The 22,535-nt window shown below is 42.5% G+C and overlaps 1 protein-coding gene across 1 annotated transcript in view; it reads left to right on the forward strand.

Moving 5' to 3' along the window:
• The window catches only part of gfra4a (GDNF family receptor alpha 4a), a 108,428-nt gene that overhangs the window by 83,768 nt on the left and 2,125 nt on the right, over window positions 1-22,535 (forward strand). Inside the window, exons 2-6 of the mRNA XM_069724243.1 lie at window positions 3,117-3,398; window positions 4,879-4,959; window positions 10,021-10,360; window positions 13,701-13,810; window positions 15,407-15,541. Of these exons, the coding sequence (XP_069580344.1) occupies window positions 3,117-3,398; window positions 4,879-4,959; window positions 10,021-10,360; window positions 13,701-13,810; window positions 15,407-15,541 (948 nt within the window). The remainder of the gene's footprint in view (window positions 1-3,116; window positions 3,399-4,878; window positions 4,960-10,020; window positions 10,361-13,700; window positions 13,811-15,406; window positions 15,542-22,535) is intronic.

Here is a 22,535-nt window from a genome sequence, read left to right on the forward strand (position 1 = left end):
AGTAAAGCATGCATCATGCTAAGACCGTAGACTGGATTCAGTCATGTTGTAGTCTTTCTTCTCTGTGTTATCTCATTGACTCTGGAGGCACGTCGTACCCGGGGAGAGTTGCAGTCAAATGAAGATGTCGGACTCTGACAGCTTTGTGTGTCTGCCGGTGGAAATTGCCAAAGCTGCTGCCTTTTATTTGGGATATACTGCCTTCGCTCCGTATCACTTGATTGAGCAGTGATGGAATCAAATTTGATTAAGATTTAATTACCAAAACCGACTCGCTGCCAGAAAGTCTCACGAAGGAGTCGCTGACACAGAAACGCTTTTGGACAGGATTTCTTCTCACTTGTTTTAAACTAATATCTACCACTTTGCATGCCACCTTATGAAATACGAAGCGAGCAGTGAACGGTGTTCCCCTTAATACAGCTTCACTGCTGTATATGGATATTTAATAAACCCTTAAGATGCAATTTCCCCCTTTTTTTTCCCTTTAGGCAGTTTTAAAGTTGGAAGAAGTGTCTTATTCCATTCGAGCTGACAGTATTCATTCTGCATGTTCCAGTTTTTCATCGAGGCCATATATTTACACCGTGAAATATTCAAGACTACATATTTTTATGGCCTCTCAGGTCGCTCAGATTGAAATATTTGAGATGCACCCCGCATCATTTTATACATATATTCCATGAGAATCCAGCCTGGCATATTTGATACGTGTGGAAACGTTTCAGCTCTCCACCTGAATGTAGAATAAAGTTGAGTGTGTGTGAGGACAGTGTTGGTGCACAGCAGGAGTGTTTGCTCACTGACCCGTCGTTAGGTTACTGAGGTTTTTTAGTCAAGTAGGCAGCACAGCCCGAGAGATCAGGATCCATCGCTTTGGACCAGGTTGAAATATCTCATATATTGGATGTTTTCATATGAAATCTGGTGCAGAACACACCCACACAATATACATTTTGGGAAATTACCAAAACTCAGGAAAGGCATTAAACATCAGTAAATCGAATGCAAACCGTGACGGGGTTCAGCTTCAGCCCTCAGATAAATCAAAACATGGCGTAGTCGCAGGTAGAGTGATGGTGAAATGTATTGTGCTCGTCTCCCAGAAAAGTGCAGATCGGTAGCAAAAATATATTTACAAATAGACAAAGGTACCAACAAACTACAAACAAATTTTGCAAAAAAAAAAAAATACTAATTCTAAACCAAAAAGTGGCAAAAGTAAATCATCGGTGCCTCAACAAAGTAGCTGTTACCTTCTCTGTAACCAGGCTCACACAGACTCCTCCATCCTGAGGAGGCCACTTTAAATGTAGATGCCACTCCCATCAGGCTTATTGATTTCAATAATACACACAATAATGCAAATATCTTAACCCAGAATTAATATTGATATTAATCTGTTTACTGCAAAAAACAAGATAGGAAAATAATTCAATAACTGTCCTTAACTGAGTCCAACAAATAGCTCTCAGATAAACCTGCCTTTATGGTAAATTAATTTATTTTTGTATTTTTGAATGACCTTCGCATGCTGATAACATCACGCCGCTACAGGCGTATTAAACAGTTGATTAGCCTCAGCACTCGGTTTGAACGGGAAACCCCGGGAACAGACTCAGAGGAAAGCAGACCTACAGCACGTGACCGGCGTTGTAAAACTATACTAGAACTACCAAGTGTGCACCCTTGATAATCTACCAGGCAGGCCAAATAACTGAAGTGTCCTGGGTTCCGATGTAGTAATCTGTACGGAGTGTGAATGAACCGCAGGTGTGCTGATGTTTGCATTTCGGTCAGAGCAGCACTCAGTCTAATTACAGCCTCATGGAACTGCTAGCATGACTGGACACTCTTATTCATTTATTGTCTGGAGCACTTTGATTTAATGGATTCATTTAAAAAAAATGTTATCTCACTGAGAGATGCACCTGTTGATACTCTAATAATTTGTGGCTAACATATATATTGAATATTATCCCAAACCAGACTCAGGACTGCATCCGTTTTAAGAGTGAATAAGGGCTCTTTTAGACAGCTGGGAATGAACAAGCCTTTATTGTCCTGAGGGGAATAAAGCTTGCATGTAATTAGTGCCACATGAAACAAGACAACAGTAAACATTTTTTACCGTGTCAGGATGAATTGGCGAGACGCGTCTTCATCCCAAGTTTCATCAAAATCCAGTCAGTGGCGTCAGTGACAACTGCATAAATTCATGAATAATATAACAACCCCCCCTCGGGTTTATGAATTGTAATTTTAAAAAGAGCTTGAATACAGTGGTGAGATGCATCGTTGACCGTGTTTGATTGCCGCTGAACAAGGGATGTAAGAAAAATAATCCAGTTCTGAAACTCACTTTAATGATATTGTAAACAGTGAATCACAGAAATCTCTCATTTATCAACAAGTTTGTTTTGATTTAGACTTTGATTAAAGGAGTAATCCACTAATTATAGACATCAAAGTCAGTGTACTCATCATGGGGAGTCTGTAAATATAGTTATGATATTCTGTGTGACTCTGGAGAGCTTCAACTAGTCTCACAAATTAACACTGATAATGTTGATTAACACTGATGTTGATGACGAGATTTTCTCGGCATGAAAACTGCAGATTTATAACATGAAGTCAGTGTAACAAACTGGTGGTGAAGGTCAGCGAAGGTTGCAGCAATTTAACCATTTAAACAAATCAAATCAAATTCTTGTAACTATGCAAGTACTCAAGCATCAATACATTTTTCTGTCGCTGTTTTATATGTGTGGAGTTAGTGTATGAGGCACAGAAAATAAATACAAATAAAATGTGTTTTGTAGTTTTTATGCTTTTTTTTTCATCAAAGATTTTGATCCATGCCACTTTTTAGAATTATTGATGGTCTAACCTGAAAATGAATCATAGTCTTTTGCCTGATGTGATTCCACGTCAAATAAGCAATGAGATCAAATTAGTTAAGACGGTTATGAATAAATGAAGATAATAATTCATTGTCCTTCACTCTCAACTTGTGGTTTTATGTGTCGAATTGAACAAATGAAGAGAAACTAACCCGCTGACCATCTCCTGAGACCTTCTCATGCCTCTAACCTACCGTCTGTCTCGTCTTCCAGGAGTCCCCCGAGTGGCTCTCTCTGCGGGCGGGCGGGACTGCCTGCGTGCCGGGGACACCTGCTCCAGCGACGACACCTGCAGCCCGCGTCTGCGCACCCTCAGGCAGTGCGTGGCGGGGGACGGCAGCGTGAAGCTGGGGCCCGGAGCGCGAAACCAGTGCGAGAACGCCATGACGGCGCTGCTGTCCACCCCACTGCACGGCTGCCAGTGTAAACGGGGCATGAAGAAGGAGAAGAACTGCCTGAGCATCTACTGGAGCCTGCACCAGTCCGTGTTGCACGGTGAGACCGGCATTCAACACACATGCACCCAGAAACTGATGGTTTGTGTTCCAGAAAGGTGGGCGGGAGCAGGTACAGTATGTTATTGGGATTATCCAGGGTGTGCCGCCCATTACGTGTGAATTAGTCTTCCACCTCCAAACAGCTCAACAGCTGATTCACAGGCTGAAAGGAAAGGAGTGATTATTGAGTCCAAAATAAAACTGAAGGTCTGATTCCTTTTGTTCTGCCCACACTCATTGTATTTGATCACTTTTGTTCAGATTTGAGATGCTTTACACTCTCATTGTCGTTTGAACCCCGTTTTTTTATCAAACATTTACAAATTTAGATATTTAGCATACATTCAAAACAACTGAAAACGAGCAGAACAGTTTGGCAGCATTGTGAATATTCAGGAAGTCGAACATGAATGTTAAAGACATAAAAGACATGGCACTGAGATCATGGACAGACGAGCCAAACAGTGAAGCTCAGCTGCCTGAGTTTTACATCAGTGGTGGAGTGAATGTGCAACAAACAATACGATGATCAGCTGCTCCTCCACAGTGAATATTGATTGTGTGATTTGAAGGCCAAAAAACATAGAATTAAATGGTTATAATGACTTCATTTTCTAAAAAAATATGCTGGGTTTGCTTTGGCTTGTAACATTTGAACTACATGTTTATCCCAACATGTACTGCTGTTAGAATCTGCATCATTATGAATTAAAGTCATCAAAGTTCATACGTAGCCTTTAGCTTGATTTCTATCATGTAAACTAGATGTGTTTTGACCAATAAGCACATTTCATTCTTAAGGGATCTTTGGCAGAGTTCTTTTTGTGTTTTCTTTATTTTTAAATGAGATGCAGACTTGTTTTACAACTTAAAAGGCATGTAATTGGTTTCAATCTCATATGAAGGTGTTTATAACTGCAGTCAAATCTGTTGTCATTCTGTTAACTGCACTGATTGTTAATTTGTTTGAGAATTAGCGCCAGTATGTAAAGCAGGATATAAACAACGGTCCTGCATTAAAAGGTAGTTTTGTGCACCCAAATTTGCACTGGGCCATGTTTTAAAACCTAGTTTTAGGTCCTTTATTATATTATTTTATGCTTCAGTGCGCTCATATTATGAAAAACATTTTTTTTCTTTTTTCTTTTCACAATTTATCAAAGCCAACTTTAATGATACTAATTGGTCTCTTGTCATCTGTCATGCTGTGTACAGTGAGGCATCAGCATAGCAACCAAATAGCAGATTTTTTTTTGCCAGCTTTATCCAGCCAGGCATGATGCGTTTGCACAATTTCATCTACAGTATCTGTTGCAACTTTAGGTAAAACTTTGAAATATTGTACCTTCAGTCCTACATTTGTTTGGGTTATTGCATCATTTAGGACTCCACAAAGTCAAAGTTTGCATTTGAAAAAGTGTACACTCCCTTGAGTCCCCGTGACAACATAAACTAACCTGTCTCCTCTGTGTTGGCAGGACTCAGCCTGGTGGAAAGCTACCCGTATGAACCGGAGGAGAGGGGCTCCGACTACGTCCGTCTGGCCTCCATCGCTGCAGGTAATTGGGCAAGTTTCCCTTCAGTCACTGCTGCAGGAAATATAAGTTCATTTGAAATTCAAAAACATCTATTTTGCACCCCTCCAAAAAAAATAAGTGGGTCCCAACTAAGTTGTGTGTCAGAGAGAGAGCAAATCAAGTTGTTATTGTGCATAATTTCTGCCGGTGGGTTTGTAGAGTGTTTGATGAGTAACAGCCCACACTTTGCTTCTGTCTTCCCTCTGAGCCTGTGGGCAAGCCGCAGGGTTGGTATGTGCTGCTGTTAGCCCCCAAGGCACAGATTAATTACCTATTTACTTTAATGCAGCTGAAAGCCGCAAACCTGGGGAGGTAAGAGAGGAGGAGAGAGAGAGACAAAGTGAGAAGAAAAGAAAGAATAAAAAAAAGCCTTGGTTAGAGGTTAAGAGGGAGAAGAGACAGAGATAGCGAGAAAAAAAAAATGGAAGACACAGCTGGTTTGTTTACTCGAACAACACTGCATTTTTTTTTTCATTTGAAGGTTTGGAAAAAGAAAGAGGTCACACACAAATGAGGAGATGGATTTTTCTTTTTTCCATTGGTGGGGACATGAAGTCAAGTGTTTTTTGTTTTTTCTCCGAAAGCCGTTAGACTCCGAACGAGTGCAGCTCAGTCTGTGAAACTTAAATAATGACTTAAATGAAGTGATTAGTATGAAAGGCGTTCATGCATACCGGTATGAAGTATAATGAACCTTGTCATCACACACAAACCAAAACGAGAGTTTAATGGCACCTCATAGGAAGAAAACAGTTTAATTTAAACATTTAAATGCAGTTTTGGGGCATAAAATAAACATAATTAACCCGAAACAACAAGAGTAAAAAGTCAAAATATTCTCTATATTTTCACACAGTGAGGAAATTAACTGCGTGTTTTCTTTCTTTAAAAAGTTGCATCAGGTTTGTCGGTGATATTTTGATATATAACATTGAGTTGAGGTGTAAAGTGGAGACACACTGTCTCCTTTTTCTGACACTACGTAAGCAGTGCGGTTTATTATATTTATCATGGGATTTGAAGTGTGCTTGTGATGTTAAAATTGCACTAGGTAGTTTTGCATTTTTGGTAGCTCCTAATAGCAACGAGGGATCAGTGTCAAACACACATTTTGCGATTTCAAACCTGAACTAATGCGAGATGACATTAGTAAAGTGCACAGGCTTTTTTTACGCCACCCTGGATGAGAATGGCAAATGATTTAACAGCTGTGTGAGGACACTTCAGGAGATAGTTTGCATAACAGCCTTGAAGGTAAAGTCGGGGTACTCAGCGGCATCATGGCAGAGATCAGAGGCATTAGCCAGGCTGTCGCTAACACCTTCAGATTTCTGATAATTTGGCTCGTATTAGCGTTTGCACACCAACTCTGAAGGGGCGGACCAATCGGCGACTAGTGTCGGTGGTTAAGCGCGTTTGTCCCACCCCTCCTTCACTGTGATTGGACGGCTGGTTAGTCGATTTTTAAACTCTCGCTGACTGGGAAAAAAAAATCGCAGAACGTTCAACGCAAAATAAACGCTCAGCACCTCGTTACGCTGCTAGCAGTTCATTAAAACAATTTTTAAAAAATATGTCATACTCAGGAAAAACCCGCTTTAGTGGACAAGGGCCATAGAGGTGGCAGAGTGTCAGCCAGTAACGGCGCACGCTGATTAAAATTAACCCGAGGTATACGCCGAATGGCCAGATCCATAATTACGCAGTGAAATTGGATCTCGTTCACAGCCGGCTACAGAGACATGGACATTTTACAAAACACAGCTTTACAACAGAGATCATTAAACTTTGAGGTGACCTGAACCTCGAGGGACACATCTGAAATGTTTGTTTTGGTGGTCGACAGCGCCATAAAACTATGTGAGCACATAAAGTTAGAGAATGATCACGGTTTATTACAACTTGGATCTGATTTCGACACACATTGTTCCCGAAAATGTTAACACAACACAGTAATTACTGCCTCCTGGGAATGCAGGGACATGTAGAGGAATATACTCCCCCGCAGCAGAGCTCCTGTGTGCTCGCAGGTTCCTTTTCATTTTCATGGATGTTCCCACCAACATCTCAGCCAGCTATTTTCAAACCCACCGCGAGTCTCAGCACTGCATTGTCGCAGTGATATCAGCTCGGCGCCATTCATGGCTCCCAGAAAATCGTTGCGCGCGCTGCGACATTCATCCTCATCTCCGTGACCAATTCAGTTTCTCTCGGCTCGTTGTGCCTAATTAAGTGAGATCACAGATCAGAAAACACGGCGCACTCACCTGTTAGTGAGAAACAGTGTTTGTATACGCGTGGAAAAACCGCACACCGAAGCCAGAAGAAAACACTTCAGTTTTAACGATTGTCCCTCTTTAACATGCGTGATCATGTGTTTTGTGATCTCGTACATGCGCTTATTAAGACGACGGCGCTCGTTTTCCGGGCTGCTTTGACTCACAGCACAGCACTCGACCTGCACTGTACTGCCTCCTCGTAAATTCCACTCCAGTAAACTCCGCTGGAGGTCAAAGTTGACATCCACGCCGCGCATCTCGACAAGCCAACTGCCAAAACAACAAAGACGTGATTAATGGATGTTTTTCCACCCTCGTAGCATCTCTCCCTCAAACAGAGTAATGACCCTTTTAAAAGATGCGAGCCGGAGCTACAGCTCATCATACTTCGAGGAGTGTTCACATAACAAAGTGCTTCACCCTTTACCGACTAATCAGTTAACTAAAGTCAAGTCAGCGGTGTTAGGAAACTGCCTCTATTTAAACACAGCAGATGTTCTGCAGCCAGAAAAAAGCTTTTTAATGCATCGCTGGCTTGCATGAGGGGAAGGAATTGCATTTCCCGAAAAGGATTTTCCACCTCATGCACCTTTATCGTAGCACAAATACAATCAGTTTGGTGCTCACTCGGTTCTTTGATGCAACAAGTTGGTCGCAAACTTTGTAACGCAATGAGGAAATCAACACTTCAGGGGTGAAGTGCGAAGCTTTAGTTTGAGTGTGTGTTCTTGCACTTCTATCCCTGCCATTGCCCTACTGCTGAGTGCAAACATTCAGTTAGTGTATATAAAAAAAAAAGGCAGCAGCATTTCTACATTATTTATCCGTTATCAGTGTGATCACTTTCACAGACCTTAGGAGTACACCATTGAAAGTTTGTCTTATGTAATACTCTGTGTAGGCTTTGAAATAGTTTGTAGTGGTCCTTCATGAGCGATGACTCTTGTACTCAACTACAGAAGTTACAATAGTTCAATCAGGAGAGACTCGATGTGAGTGAATAGAGAGAAAGTTTTATTGATGAGCTCAGAAACAGATAGAAGCGTGAGGGATGTGAGAGTCTTTGGCGATTAGACCCCATTGTGATGACATCCGTGTCTAGACCCCAACGGAAAAAAGATGATGTAACGTTATCAAGGAGAAAAAAAAAAAAAAAAAATTTGAAATTCACACGAGTGAGCTGGAAGGAAAAAAAAACTCCCTTTGAACAGGAAGAAAAATCTCGTACAGTAGAAACTTGAACTTTTAGCTCCATATCTATGAAAAGGCGACAGCGAACATGCAGGTGGTGCATTAAGTTGCTCCTGAGAGGCCGACTGTTACATATTAATATACTAAACATGTTGGAAGGGGAAGAGGTGCTACTCTGCAGGAGTGTTGTCTTTCTCACAGCAGCGTGTGTTTGTTGCACAAAGAGATCGATTTTAAGTGCAAACCAGGATTTCAAATACCTCCGTCGTTGTTTCATTTCCGTCGCTTTGTGCTGGAGGTTGACGTCTCTGTCCAAATACTACCAGACTTTAGACATGTAATACTGAATATTACAGACTGGAGAATAACCCACAGTAGGAGTGCACTCAGCCACCAGTGGCTCCAGTGAGAGACAGCTCAAGGATGAACTGGGAAACTCTGGGGTGTGAATGTGTGTGAAGCATGAAGGTGCTGCACGCTCCGCGGGTCTCCTCTGAGTAACTGATGGCTCACAAAAACATAATGACAAGAATTTAACAACATACGTGTGTAGTTTTCTTCCCATTCTTGTGGCCACTGGACACAATTTGTCAACCTTGGACCCCCTCTCGGCTGCTTAGCAGTTAACTTGGGAATAACCTCTGCTTTACGACGGGTTGTTAGCTCCCTCTCCAAGGCCATTCGTATTTTATATGACAGCTTGGTAACCGTCGAACTCACCGGAAGACACGAGAACAGGCACTTTACAAACTAATGAGCAGCCAGAGGAGCTGAGCATCATCATGGCCGTATTGACCGGGAGGTCTCTTGGGAAAAAGAAAAGCACACACACACACACATTATGATGGATTGGGAAATAATGCGGACCAAGAAGAAAAACGGTTATGAAAGGGGCTCATTACCGGGGAAGTCAGTGGGAGCGCGGGCACTGAGGGAGGCGGAGATGGACAAAGTTGAGGAAGAATGGAGGGAAGAGAGAGCTGAACGCAGGGAGGAATGGAGACAGATGGAGACGGGGGTGATAGCAGCACTGAGAGTGGCAGGCACGCAGCGAGAGAGGAAGATGGCGAGGGCAGGAGGGAGTCAGGTGAGTGAGGGATGGCCCACATGCAGGAAAGCGAGTCTTGGAGGGATGGAGAGATGGATGGAAGCGAAGGAGCAGTAATTACAGGACTTGTTGTGCGGTTGGTGAGATGGAGGAGCCGCTTTTTCAGCACTGCCACTCTGCATTAACCCAGCAGAATGAAATATTCAGCCATTAGGCCTTGGCTGAAACACATCCAGTGACTGGGCTCATGAAACATTTAAGCACTGTTCATGTTCTATTCATTACAAGGAGGCCTATTACATATAATCATCATGTTGGTTTAGTTTGTTCTCAGGACGCAATTTTTTTTTATTTATCTGTAAATGCAACACTATATCTGAGTCGAGAGGTGAGAGTGGCAAGTCAATACAGACTCCAATTAGGCCTTGAAATCATTTGTAAGCATTGGCTGGGACTTGATTTTCTCCAACCACCAGAGGGATGAAATGCTTTCTGCCTCCTATTTGTGTCTCCTTTATCTTGCAGAGTCTGAAGTAACAACAGTGAACCGCTGCCTGGATGCTGCCAAGGCGTGTAACATAGATGAGACTTGTCAGAAGCTTCGCACGGAGTACGTCTCGTCCTGCATCCAGCCATCGGCCCGCTCGGGGCCGTGTAACCGACCGAAGTGCAACAAGGCGCTGAGGAAGTTCTTCGACCGCGTCCCCCCCGACTACACCCACGAGCTGCTGTTCTGTCCCTGCACCGACACGGCCTGCGCAGAGCGCCGCAGGCAAACCATCGTGCCGTCCTGCTCCTACGAAGACAAGGAGAAGCCCAACTGCTTGGCCCAGCTCCGGGTCTGCAAGGCAGACTACGTGTGCAGGTAGGAGTTAGACAGGTTGTCGTACATGCTGCCGGCTGCTCAGAGCATTTCACACTTCCTGAGTTAACACACTGAACTGACACTTTGCAGCAACTGTGGCTTCTCTTAAATGTTCACAAAGCTTTTTGCATGTTTTACAGATCACTACTATTTATGTGGACATTACATTAATGCTAAACCTTTTTCTAAAGCATTTCATCCCATTAGATTAGATACTGTTTTGAAAACTTAAAATAGCCAATCTAATCCAGCACACCCTGGTTGATTTGGAAAATCCTGGTGCACTGAAGGCTGCTCTGAAGCTCTAAGATTTAAAGCTGAGTTAAATGTTTTTGACAGTTACAGGCAGAAAGTAAACTCCCACATAAATACAGAAACAAGCTTTGATATAGTATTAGTTAATCTTGTGTTTAACTTGTTAGTCAACACTTGCCGGAGGCTACTCACACATCCGGGATCTGGTTTGATCTGCTAACTCTTCAGGAAACCATCTGGGTCTTTTTGTCTTTTCTTTTTTTTTACTTTGACTCTGTTTTACTCTGAAAAAAAATCTAAATCAGATTAATTCTAAATGTTGCACAACTGAGCTGCAGCGAAGACATGAGGAATAATCTCTCATGTCTGCATCAATTGATTTTTGGCCGTTAGCTGACAGACCAACAACCATGGCAGGTCTTATAAAGTGGCTGGATCATGTGTGAGAAAACAATCATCCAGCAGACATAGAACAGCATCACCATTAATTTGAGTAGTGTTTCTGTCCAGCTGGTGAATTTAAGCCCCATTTCCACTTTTTTGATCTACCAGCTCCAGAGAAAAATATCTGTGTCTTTAATCTGTATATTTAGTTGTAGGTCTTTTCCTCACCAGCTAGTCACTAACTTTGTCTGTTATTGTTTGTATGTTGTTGTTGTTGACTGCTATCTGATGGTGATTGAACCCCATCGTGATGTCTTTATAAATGAAGGGGTGAGGATTGCGTAGTATTAGAACTTGCCTCCGCGTTGGCGATAGCTACAGCGGGACGCATCATGTTTTCCGGTTGTCCGTCTCGTTCTTGTGAACGTGATATCTTGAACGCATGGAGGGAATTTCTTCAAACTTGGCAAAACCATTCACTTGATACCAAGGATGAACTGATTAGATTTTAGGGAGCAAAGGTCAAGCTAATTTTGACCTCAATGCCGCACATTCACGTGAACATCATATTTCAGGAATGCCCCGATGGAATTTCTTCAAATGTGACACAATTGTTCACTTGGCCTCAAAGATGAACTGATTAGCGTTTGGGGTCAAAGTTCAAGGACACTGTTACCTCATGTCCCATTCTTGTGAACGCAATATCTCTGGAACGCTTTGAGGGAATTTCTTTAAACTTGGCAAACTCCTTAATTTGGTACAAACTGAAAAGGTTTTTGTGGTCGAAGGTCGAAAGTCAAGGTCACTGTCCTATCATATTGGCCTAGGCTTGTGAACATTTTAATTTCAGGAACGTCTAGTGGGAATTTCTTCAAAATCTGTCACAAATGTTCAATTTAATTTAAGGATGAACTGAAAGAAGTTTGAAAGTCAATAGTCAAAGGTCACTATGAGTTCACATCTGTTTCCCACTCTGAATGTGATATCTCAGGAATGCCTTGAGGTTTATTCTGACATAGTAAACTGCTAAAAAGGTCTTGGTTGTTGACATTTGTTAAGTTGAAGATACAAAGACGTATATTAAATTAACTAGAGTCTACTGTCTGATTAATATCTAAGATGACTAGTGCGCTAACTGATATTTGTAAAGCTTCCACAGCTAAATGGCTGCAAAGGGATTTGTTTGACTGACTACAACACGTGGCAGCATCCTCACCACCGTTGTTGTTCAATATAAAGTGCTTTGTTGATATGATGGCCTTGCATACTAATTTCCCCCTCAGGACAATAAATGGCATTGTGTATCTTGGAAGATAGGTCTGGCTGGTGTGATATGTTCATTTAGATTTAATTAGGCAGTTGTGTTTAATTAATTTGATTGTTATACTCATTAACTGTGTTTAATTAGTTCAATTAAATTATGCATTAATTTTCTGAAGGGAGCAGTCAGGCAACACGCCGCCATGTGAAATAGTCATTATTAGAGCAGCTATTATCACTTGGAATTCACACATGACTCTCCTGCCAGGGTGCTCGGAAAATATTTATTAATACACAGCCAAGACGCCATCAGGATCAGTACGTAGTTTGCACAGAACTGACCCTCTGTACAAGATAAGTTATCTGAAAAAGTGTATTTATTCAGAGTTTAATCCCTGTGTTTGAGACACTGATGAAAACAAACATTTCATTCAAATTGAAATGGATTGTAAACTGTCCAATCAGAGAACTAACAATGTCTTATGAAGGCATTAAGATTCACAGGCTGTGCTTCACTCAGCAACATGGACTTCTTAGACCCCATCTCGTCAAACCTCTCCTCTCTGACAGCAAATGGTCGCCAGCATTTAATCTAGTTCCTCTTCAAATGTCAGGAAGACAAAGGGCTTCATCTGTCACAGCTATTGATCAGGCATTATTCCCCGCTGCCGCTCCGATAGATCGAGCATCTTGAGGCCAGCGCGTGGCCACGCCAATCCCCGCACCAGTCAGCCGGCATTAACCGGCAGCCTGCAGAGGACGCCTTCGCTCAGTGCACCACCTATGAGTTTCACGCACATCATTACAACGACATGACAAACGAGGGTGGAGCGGAGAGTCGCGGTGCCCGGAGGGGGATACCGTCGCAAATGCCAGTCGACAGTTGCCAGTTGAGGCGATATGATGGCCATAATAGCCTTGCATGAGGATGATGGTAATGATACTCGAAGTCTGACGGGAAAGGTAAAAGAGTGGGGACTGAGGCAGGGCAACTGTGGGAGGAAGAATTTATATGGAAGATCCATATTTGTCTAATCTCCTCACGGCCGGGCCCGCCAGACAGTGCTCACGGTATTTAGAGAGCAAAACCAAGGCCTATCTTTGCCCCTCATTGACTCTTTACAGCCTGGCAGCCGTCCAGAAGACCATCAGCTGGGGAAAGAGGCGTGGAGAGAAAAAGAGGGATGAATGTCAGCAGTGGTGACCGGAGTGGGGGCTGAAGTGCTGCAGAGTGGGAAATCTTGAAGGGCAGAGGAAGTAGATGTGGGAGTACAGGAAGGCAGAGAAGCATTGAGGAGATGGGGAGAGGGAGGGGGGGGATTTTCGGGTCCACATCCTACTGCTGAGAGAAAGCTACCAGCGCTGGCCACCACTCGGTGACATAATGTGTGCAGCGGCCAAGCACCAGTAAATGATGGATGGCATGTTATTGCTCCCACAGGTCCCGCTGGGCACAGTTCCAGTATGATTGCCAGCCCTCCGAGCTGAGTGCCAGTGGCTGCAAGCAGGAGAACTACGGAGCATGTCTACTTGCATACACCGGCCTGATAGGTAAGAACTAAATCTTTTGTGTGCGCCAGCTCCGGCTCACCCACACTAATGTGATAAATCAGGAACAAAAAAAAAAAGTTTTAGAGGGAGGAAGGCAGACGAGTGCACCGAACGGGCCTTAAAAGAATGAATCAAGGATTGTGATGAGAAGCGCGCCTCGATGATCGATGGAGCGTTGATTAATGTGGCTGCAGCGTGCCCAAGCCAAATCGTTGGCATTATAAGTAGTGCAATTACAACTATCGACCGCTGTTTTGAGAGAATTATCCCTGACATGACAATGAGTGTAAGCTGGGGCGGAGGCGGAGAACCTGGCTTATTGTGTTTTAGATAAAAACTCAACAGTAGATCACGTAATGCACAACAAAAGAAAAAGGCTTTTTAAAAGCACTCAGTTCAGCCACACCCTTACAGGACAAGGACAACAACGCCATGCCGAGCTACTGCAGAAAGAGGAGAACAAGGTTGTTTGGTTTGTGGGGAACTCAAGGACACAGATCAAGGAAGAGGGAGAGCTGTTCAGCAGTGATCAGCCATTGTAGACAACCGAGAGGCCGGAGTGAGCTGTTTTTGTTTGGAAGTCTAGAACAGAACTTTTCTTTTTTTTTTTTGGGCCACACTGCCTTAAAGTGCAGCGATTTTTATTTCTCACCCTGTTTAAAAATACAAGCTACATGGCTGTATAAACCTTCCAAGAGAATGACTTCCCGATCATTTCCTGCTGAAAAAGCTCCAAAGGTAGGAGAGGAATAAAAGGAAAAAGAATACGACATCTGTGATGGGCTTCACATTTCAGGCCACTGCACTTATCAGAGCCCACCGAGTTGCCTGCAGCGGTGGATATGTATGTTTGGGAAATTCCTCTACTTGTTGCTTGGACCTGATGCAGTATAAGCAAGCAGCTCTGGGTCTCATTTTATGCATATATAGTATACGGTGAATACATCTACAAAGAGAATCACATTTTCAGTCATATCCTGCTACGAAAAGAGTATTTTTAGCTGCTGTTCGCTGGTTTCCAATACATACTCCTTTGAAAGAGAAGCTCCACCTACAGTACATCTTTCCTGACCGAAGAAGGTAGTCTTGTTATCACATGTTGCCGTGTTCGATCCTTAACTAACCTGCCCGCTGCATCTTATTTCACTCCGCTTTCATCCGTTCCTCTGTTTAAATTCCTTAATGACCACATTTACATGCACACTAATAGGTCAGTCTTAACCTGATTAGGACAATGCTTTATTTGATTATCGTATAATCAGGGTAAGGTCATAATCAGGCCAAGCAAAACAATTAAATGAGCTGGAATTCTGCACAAAAAAAATGACATTAAGGTCAGACAGGTTTTTGCCTTTTTTCACATTTTATGAGGTGTTTAAATGTAGATAATTTCTTAGAGTGGCACAGGACAAAAACGGGGACAGCTTAAACAACAAAAGACAGGAAACAATATTAAATATTCAGCTCAATTCAAGTAAATCAAACAGATTGCTTCCTATTTATGTAAACTAACTTGAGGACATATTCAACGTGTTGGCTGTATTAGTTCAGTTTGGCTCTCCTCACACAGATTGTGTTGTTTCTTCCTTTTTACAGGAAGCACAATAACTCCCAACTACCTTGACAACTCCACCTCCAACGTGGGACCCTGGTGCTCCTGCGCAGCGAGCGGCAACCACAGGGAGCAATGCAACGACTTCCTCACTTTTTTCCACGACAACTTCTGCCTGAGTGAGTACCAGCTGCACAGAGAGAGACCTCTGGCAACACAACAACAATAACATCCCCCGACAAAGAAGCAGAACAAGTGTGCGAGTTAGGAGAGTCTGTAATTGTGAGCAAAATAACCCATGACACTTTTATGCTGCAGAAGTCCTTTGATGTGCCGTAACACAAATGGGAGTCGGGCTGAACCGAGTTAATGAAACTTTTTTTCATCTGCTGCCCTCACATCTCCGTCTGCGTGTCTGTTTTGTGGTTAATTTTGTTCACAGATGAACAAACGAACACCATTTAGAGACATTTAAAGGGGACATATTACGCTCATTTTCAGTTGTTATTTTTGTTTTAGCTTTTGTAGCTTTGCATGATTCAGTTTGTTTTTTTTATCCATATTTATCTCATACTGGCCCTTTATGCAGCCCCTTAGATTATCCGTTTTAGCTGCTGTCTAATCAAGAGCCCCCTCCCTAAAAGCCCACTTTCTTCTGATTGGCCAACTTTCAGGAAGCCTGCAGAGAGGCCACACCCAGTGCTTTTGAGCCCCGCCTCATCCCCTTGCCGTTGGGGAGGCTCCAAAAGGAAACAGCAAATCTATTAACAAACATAATTTCTCATTCTTGATTGGAATTAGCAACTTCTCAAATTGTATTCGATTCAGAATGTGACAGTCGACAGCACAAAGATTTCAGCGTTCTGTCTAGTTATTGTTCAACAAAACGGTTGATTCAGTCTTTCAATCACCAGCCGTATTTTGTAATTTTTTTCCATATATGCCCGTTAGTAGGTGTACGCATGGGAAATGTGTGTATAATTAGTAAAAAGTTGTTCTGCTGTCATGAAACGATTAAGTTATAATATTAACCTGCATCATCCGTCTGTACGTGGGCTTGCTGTCCTAAACTGAAAACAAAACAACACCTAAAAAAAAATGCATTAAAGGCAGAATTACGTTAATGAATCTCAAGGCTAATGCTGCTGCTGTTTAAGTTGATTCCAACAGAGGGCGAACTGATGCAGGCAGTGCTAATTTATACCAAAGCCACCGGACGAGATGTCCACGGCAACCACTTTCTGTAGCTCTGTTTTACCTGACAGGATTTCCAGTAGCTGGATATAATTTATTTATTTTAAAACATAAATTATTATTGTGATATACGTATATATGTTTCGACTATGCAGGGAAGTTTTTCTCTGCAGAAAAAAACGACACAATAATAGAAACATGTTTTCTTTGTGAAAGCACAGATGATAAAACGAGACATTGTGGTGACTAATAAACTGCAGCTGCTGTTACATAAGATGTATCCAGCAATCCTCTGCAGCCTTTTAGTGTCTGTCAAAGCTTTTTATTCATCCGACAACAGCAGCGAAACATCTCTGATGATGGGAGATCATCCCTCTGAGTGACTTATAGCACCAGTGACAGAAGAATGACACCAGTGACAAAGTAACACAAACTGTAGCTGCTGGTGTCTCACACACACACACACACACACTGGAGTTTATTTTGGGAGATTATTATTTTTTTTATAACAACAAAAGAAGAGAAGTTCCTACGAAGCTGTCGGCGTGAGTAACACCGGCAGTGACAGACCAATGACACCAGTGACAGAACAAAGCGAACCGCTATCATATGCTGACTAAGTACAAGGTCACAGATTATTAGGTTTATATAAATAAGTTTCAACAAAACACAACGAAATTCTCATCAGACGTCACACAAGTGGCCTCATATCCCCGATTCCACCATCGGCTCCATAGACTCCCATTCAACTTCTCTCATGAAATACAAAGTCAATACATTTTCTCCATGAGTTATCCCGGTGTTGTTAGCTAAAGTCGCTCCTTATTAGTTTTCTGGCGGTCCATCTGAAAATGATCCGTCATTCATTAGAAAATAAGCTTCAAAAAGCTGTGGTTTTGGGGGCGTGTCTGTCTTTGATTGACAGGTCTGTGGTGCAGTCAGGTTACGGCTATCGGTGGGCGGGACGTGGTATCGTCAGGTTTCCAATCAGATCAGTCAGATCCACCGCTCGCTCCGCTCCCAGCTCGTCCAAATATGGTCACTTCCTGCTCCAAACCGCTCCGAACAAGCAACATGATCTGTCTGGCCTCATACAGCTGTTTGTGTTTACTGTACATGTGCCTCTCAGTGCTCCAGAAGTCCCCCGCCAGCTCCTTGGTTTTCCTGATGTTTATCTGAAGATACCAGCTGTGGCACCGTCCCATGAAGCGAAAGAAAAAGCCTCTTATAGACACATAACAAATGAACTTTAAGAGAATCGTTGCTTACCTGTCAGGCATGGCTTGATATTTCAAAAACAGACATAAGGATATTTATGAAATGTTGTTGTTGTCTAAAGAACCAACTCAAAATAGAAGGAAATAGATTACAAGTACATTATTCTGTGGAGAGTTAAACCTCCCGGAGTAGTCACACATGTTTTTCACCTGTCTGATGGATGTCTTGTTTTTCAATGAAACTCCTCATGTGCGTCCTGCAGTCAGCACTCAGACTTGCTGTGGCAGCTCCTGCGTGCTATTTACTGTAAGCTCCTTAGAGAGCCAGAAAAACAAACCACAGACTGACTGGCCTCATTTCCCTGCGTCTGCAGCTAAAAAAAAAAAAAAAAAAAAAAGCCTCCTCTCCTCATGGCTGAGCAAACAGCTGAAGCCAAACAGTGCACGTGTGATGATGAGGATGAACGAGTTTCTAATGGGAGGCGATTGGTGGACCGCTGATGCACGCTGTGCTCTCATCCCTGCTGAAATTTTGTGTCTTTTTTTTTTTTTTTTTTTTGCACTTCTATTTTGAGGAGAAAGTGTACATAATGATTTGGCACGGGGGAAGTTTGGATTCCAGCCAATAATTGGGAAAATGAATGTGCCGTGGGGGAGCTCCTGAATGTTTTTCTCTCCTCTGTGTTCCACATGTAATCACAGTGTACAAAGAATTAAGTCTTTTCTTTTTGACAGGAGCCAAAAGACTCTCCGGTTCTTCTGCTTGATCTTTTTGAGTTCCGAGTTATTTTTCCACGCCGGCCCTCCCTGCTCTGGGGCCTACTTGCTGAGACAGGACTTCAGGTGGCCTTTCGTGACTTTGTAATTGAGCGTAATTTGGTTTCCTGCCTCCGAACTAATGAGGCGGACAGAGAGAATAGTGGCAGGGAAGAATACAGTTGTTTGTAGACAGAGGAGGAGGAAAACTGCTGGAAGAAAATACGCCTCTCGAGAGCGAGCGCACTCAGGTTTTGAAAACAGCTGTCGCCCCTGCCTTACCCCCTCATCACTACGATAATAGCCACATCACTATGCAGAACTGCATCTCTGGACTTCTTGGTTTTCTAAAAAGCCGAGTGTGTCAGTTAAAAATGAGAGGACAGATGGAGGTGAAGCTAATATATTTCTGCAATTATTCTAATTTTTTTCTGGAAGTTAAAATGGTAGTGCAACAGGAAGAAGTGAGGGTAACCAGTGATACGGCAGGCGGATTGGGGACAGCACAGGGGCCATGCACACGATGTGCTCTGCAGCGTTGCCTCGGGGGAACTATGAAGTCAGTCAAAAAAAAAAAAGAAAAGAGCCCTCGGGGAGAAACTTAAAAGTCAAAGAGATGCGAGATGGCGGTGCTTAAACAGCCATGTCCAAACATTTACAAAGGAGCTGTCACAACAGCTTACCACTGAAGATATCAATTGGCACTTCATCTCTGCGCGACGGCGGGTGGCGAGGCGCGGTGGGGAGCAGCTGGAGTTGCACCCCTCACTTCTCTCATCCGTCAGCCTGCCGGGGAGGGTCGCCGCGCGCCGCCGAGTGCTAACTGCGCACGCTGAGCATACTGGCACTTTCCCACCTGTCCCACCGACGCTAATGACCTGCAGCACCATTAGCACGCTGGTCCACGGCCCTCCTCATCAGAAGGTGTGGATATATATATATATATGCACACACACGCGCCCCCTCAATCTGTTTTTCCAGACCGTTGACTCGTCGCTGTTTTGTCGCAACATGCAGATTCCCTAATTATCTGCAGGGCTGATGCTGGGAGCGCACAGGTCACCCATCCGCCACCCTCCCTCTCTGTGTCCTAGTTGATGCTCACCAGTGGAGGGAGGTGAGTCGAGGCTCCGCATTGATTTCCGCAGAATTTTGTTTGCGAACGCAAAGTACCTCAGGAGATTGGATCAATTTATGATGATCCTGTGAGAAATCAATGTTTGTATGTCACACCCCGATACTCCGCTGAAAGCTTTGAAATCCCATCACTAATAACCAGTCAGTTGCTTCTAAAATCTGAAGTTTTTTTTTTTTTTTTTTTTTTGCTGGCAACAGATGTAATAATGGTATGATTTTTATGTCTAAGCACTCACATCCATCTTACAGTATAAGCTGTGGATATTAATTGATGAATCTCTCATTCATGTCGTCATTTGAGCATATTTTAATTGAAGTGACTTTCATGCAAACGCAATTGCAGGCGAGGAGCCCATTAGCCGAATGAAAATGAATGCTTATGGAATATTAATTCATCGAAAGATCATAAGTCATTCGGGTTGGGGTAAATCCAAGAACGTGATGTAATGGTTTTGCTTCAGGGGCGTATAAAACCATGTACATCCCCCAGATAGTAAATTATACACGGTACAAATTGCTCATACTGTAATATCCCTCCCAGTCATAGTGATCATTATATCAGACCTTAAAAGACAACTGACAAAAAATGTTAAGGTTTTGAATTCATTTTTTAGAGAAGTCCAATGTTTCTTTTCATTTTGGGAAACTGTCATTACAAATGACTTTTTACGTCTGACCCAACACTTTGAAGAAATATCTGAAATGGAAGCCTGTTTGTTTGCATCTCACACTCCTGTAATTATCTTAGCATGGCCTGAAGCGTTGTCTCTTTCAGTTCGGTGAGGAGTCAAACCCAAAACATCGAAAGCGTTTGTGTATCTCATTGAGTTACATTCAAACGTGAACATCTGTGGAAAAGGTCTCCAGTCATTATGAATGTGAAACTGTTTCAGGAAAGAGAGGTGTGTTTGGGGGGCAGAGGGGGGGCGTGTCTGATTTGATTGACATGCCTGGGGTTCAGTCAGGTTGACGATATACACAAGGTCAATAAAAGCTTAATAAAAAATGGTCAAGGTCAATAAAATCCAGGTGCCTTTGGATAACACTTAGAAATACCAAGACCTGGATGACTGAGAACTCTTACATACCTGCGTCTACCAACTAAAGTACTTAAGTAGGAAACTTGTATAAGTACTCTCACTTTATTAGTGACACTTATTGTTGTCATATAAAGCATGAGAGAGATCAAAGATGATTGATCCCACCTGCTCTACTGCAGTTATTTGTATCACCTCTGAGCCTCACCACCTACTCCCCATCTCCATCTATCAAACATGCTCTTTAAGTTTGAAACTATAACATAATGGCACCTTTGAAATTTAGATTAAATCGGTATTTTCAGCTGACAGCACAAGGGCAGGATGTGAGTTCACGAATCGCTGCAGCAGGAGATGACATAACTTCACTTTTGTTGAAGCTAATTGTTCACTGGCTGCAATTTCAAATCTATTTGACATAACCATTGTTTGGTGATTTGGTCATTGGATGGAATGGCTGCAGCTGGAAAACTGTCTGTGTTCAGTCATTACTTCACATTTCCTGTGGACTGGACTTGATATTTACCACTCATGACTAGTGATGGCAGCCGTATGCAGAGGACACGGAGTTAACTGTATTCTCAAGTGGCACTAAAGCATACATCTGTTTTATCATGCTGTAAATAATGGAGTAAATGCACAGCGCCACCCACCCCCTTTTTTTTTTTCTCTCAACTGTAAATTAATGGCAACAACAGCCGTCGCCAATCAGTGAGCTCCATTCTTCCATCCAATCAGCGACTCCCTCTCCTCTCTTTCATAACTTTTATTATACAAGTCATAATAATAGGCGTGTCTTTTATGAAAATGTTTTTGCAATCGTTTGTTTTGTAAAATTCTCCCCTCCAGCGCACTCACCCACTTCTAAGATGTATTTCAGTGAATTATTAACATTTCATAATGATATGATGAATTTCCATTTTTCACTTCCATTACTGCAGCAGAGGACTTTCAGCAGATATTGATGGTTTGTGTGCGTTGGCGCGCCACTTCCCATGACCCTGTGTGCTGCTCATATTTGACTAAAGAGAGAATCCTGCGAGGTTGAGAGGGTCTGAGAGTGTGCGTCCTTGATTTTTACTGAGTGAATGAAAAGCACTGGAAAATATGAAAATCCCACGGCATAATTCATATCATTTTGACCTTACTTTAAAATCAATCATGCATAAAATCAAATGTTGTGTGTATAACTTTCATCTCGATTACAAACTGCACAGAGAAGTTTACAAATTGAACTCTGATGTTCAAACTCATCGTCGTAACTTATTTGTCCGCTCAGTTGGGGGTTGATTGTAGGACTTTGGGTTGTTGTTGTCCCATGCTGTTGTTCTTGTAAATAGTACCGGTGATTTAAATAATGAAATTTAAAATTCATCAACAAGGTTGATTTTGGATGCTTTTTCAACAAGAAGGTAAAAATGTAGTCAAGTTGACTCAGTAAAGTTTTCAATTCTATCTTTTAATGCTGCTTTACAGCGATTTATGTGAGACAGCTAGCAAAGCTTCTGACGGAGAATGGATTATTCATTATTTTATATTATGAACTGGGTTCTAATTTTGCTATTCAAATTTGCCAATAAGGAGGCTTGCATTATATCTGACTTGCGGCAGCTCTTGCCTCTGAGATTATTTTTTTTTGTAATTAAAACCAAAGCATCCATCTGCCTATCAGGCACTGCTCTGTTGGGCCAAAACGACAGGCTTTTCCATAGTGGCATTAAAATCTCATACATATGAAAGTCAATTTCTGCTCACACAACACTTTTTTTCTGTCTTGTGTGATGGCAGACAGTAGTGTACGAGACTTGAGGATTGCAGCATTTTCCTGAAGA

This window comes from Brachyistius frenatus, unplaced genomic scaffold, assembly GCF_029030835.1.
Source record: "Brachyistius frenatus isolate BFR_SWC_R1_liver_20210118 unplaced genomic scaffold, ASM2903083v1 Contig_367, whole genome shotgun sequence".
In the NCBI taxonomy this organism is placed as follows: domain Eukaryota; kingdom Metazoa; phylum Chordata; class Actinopteri; family Embiotocidae; genus Brachyistius; species Brachyistius frenatus.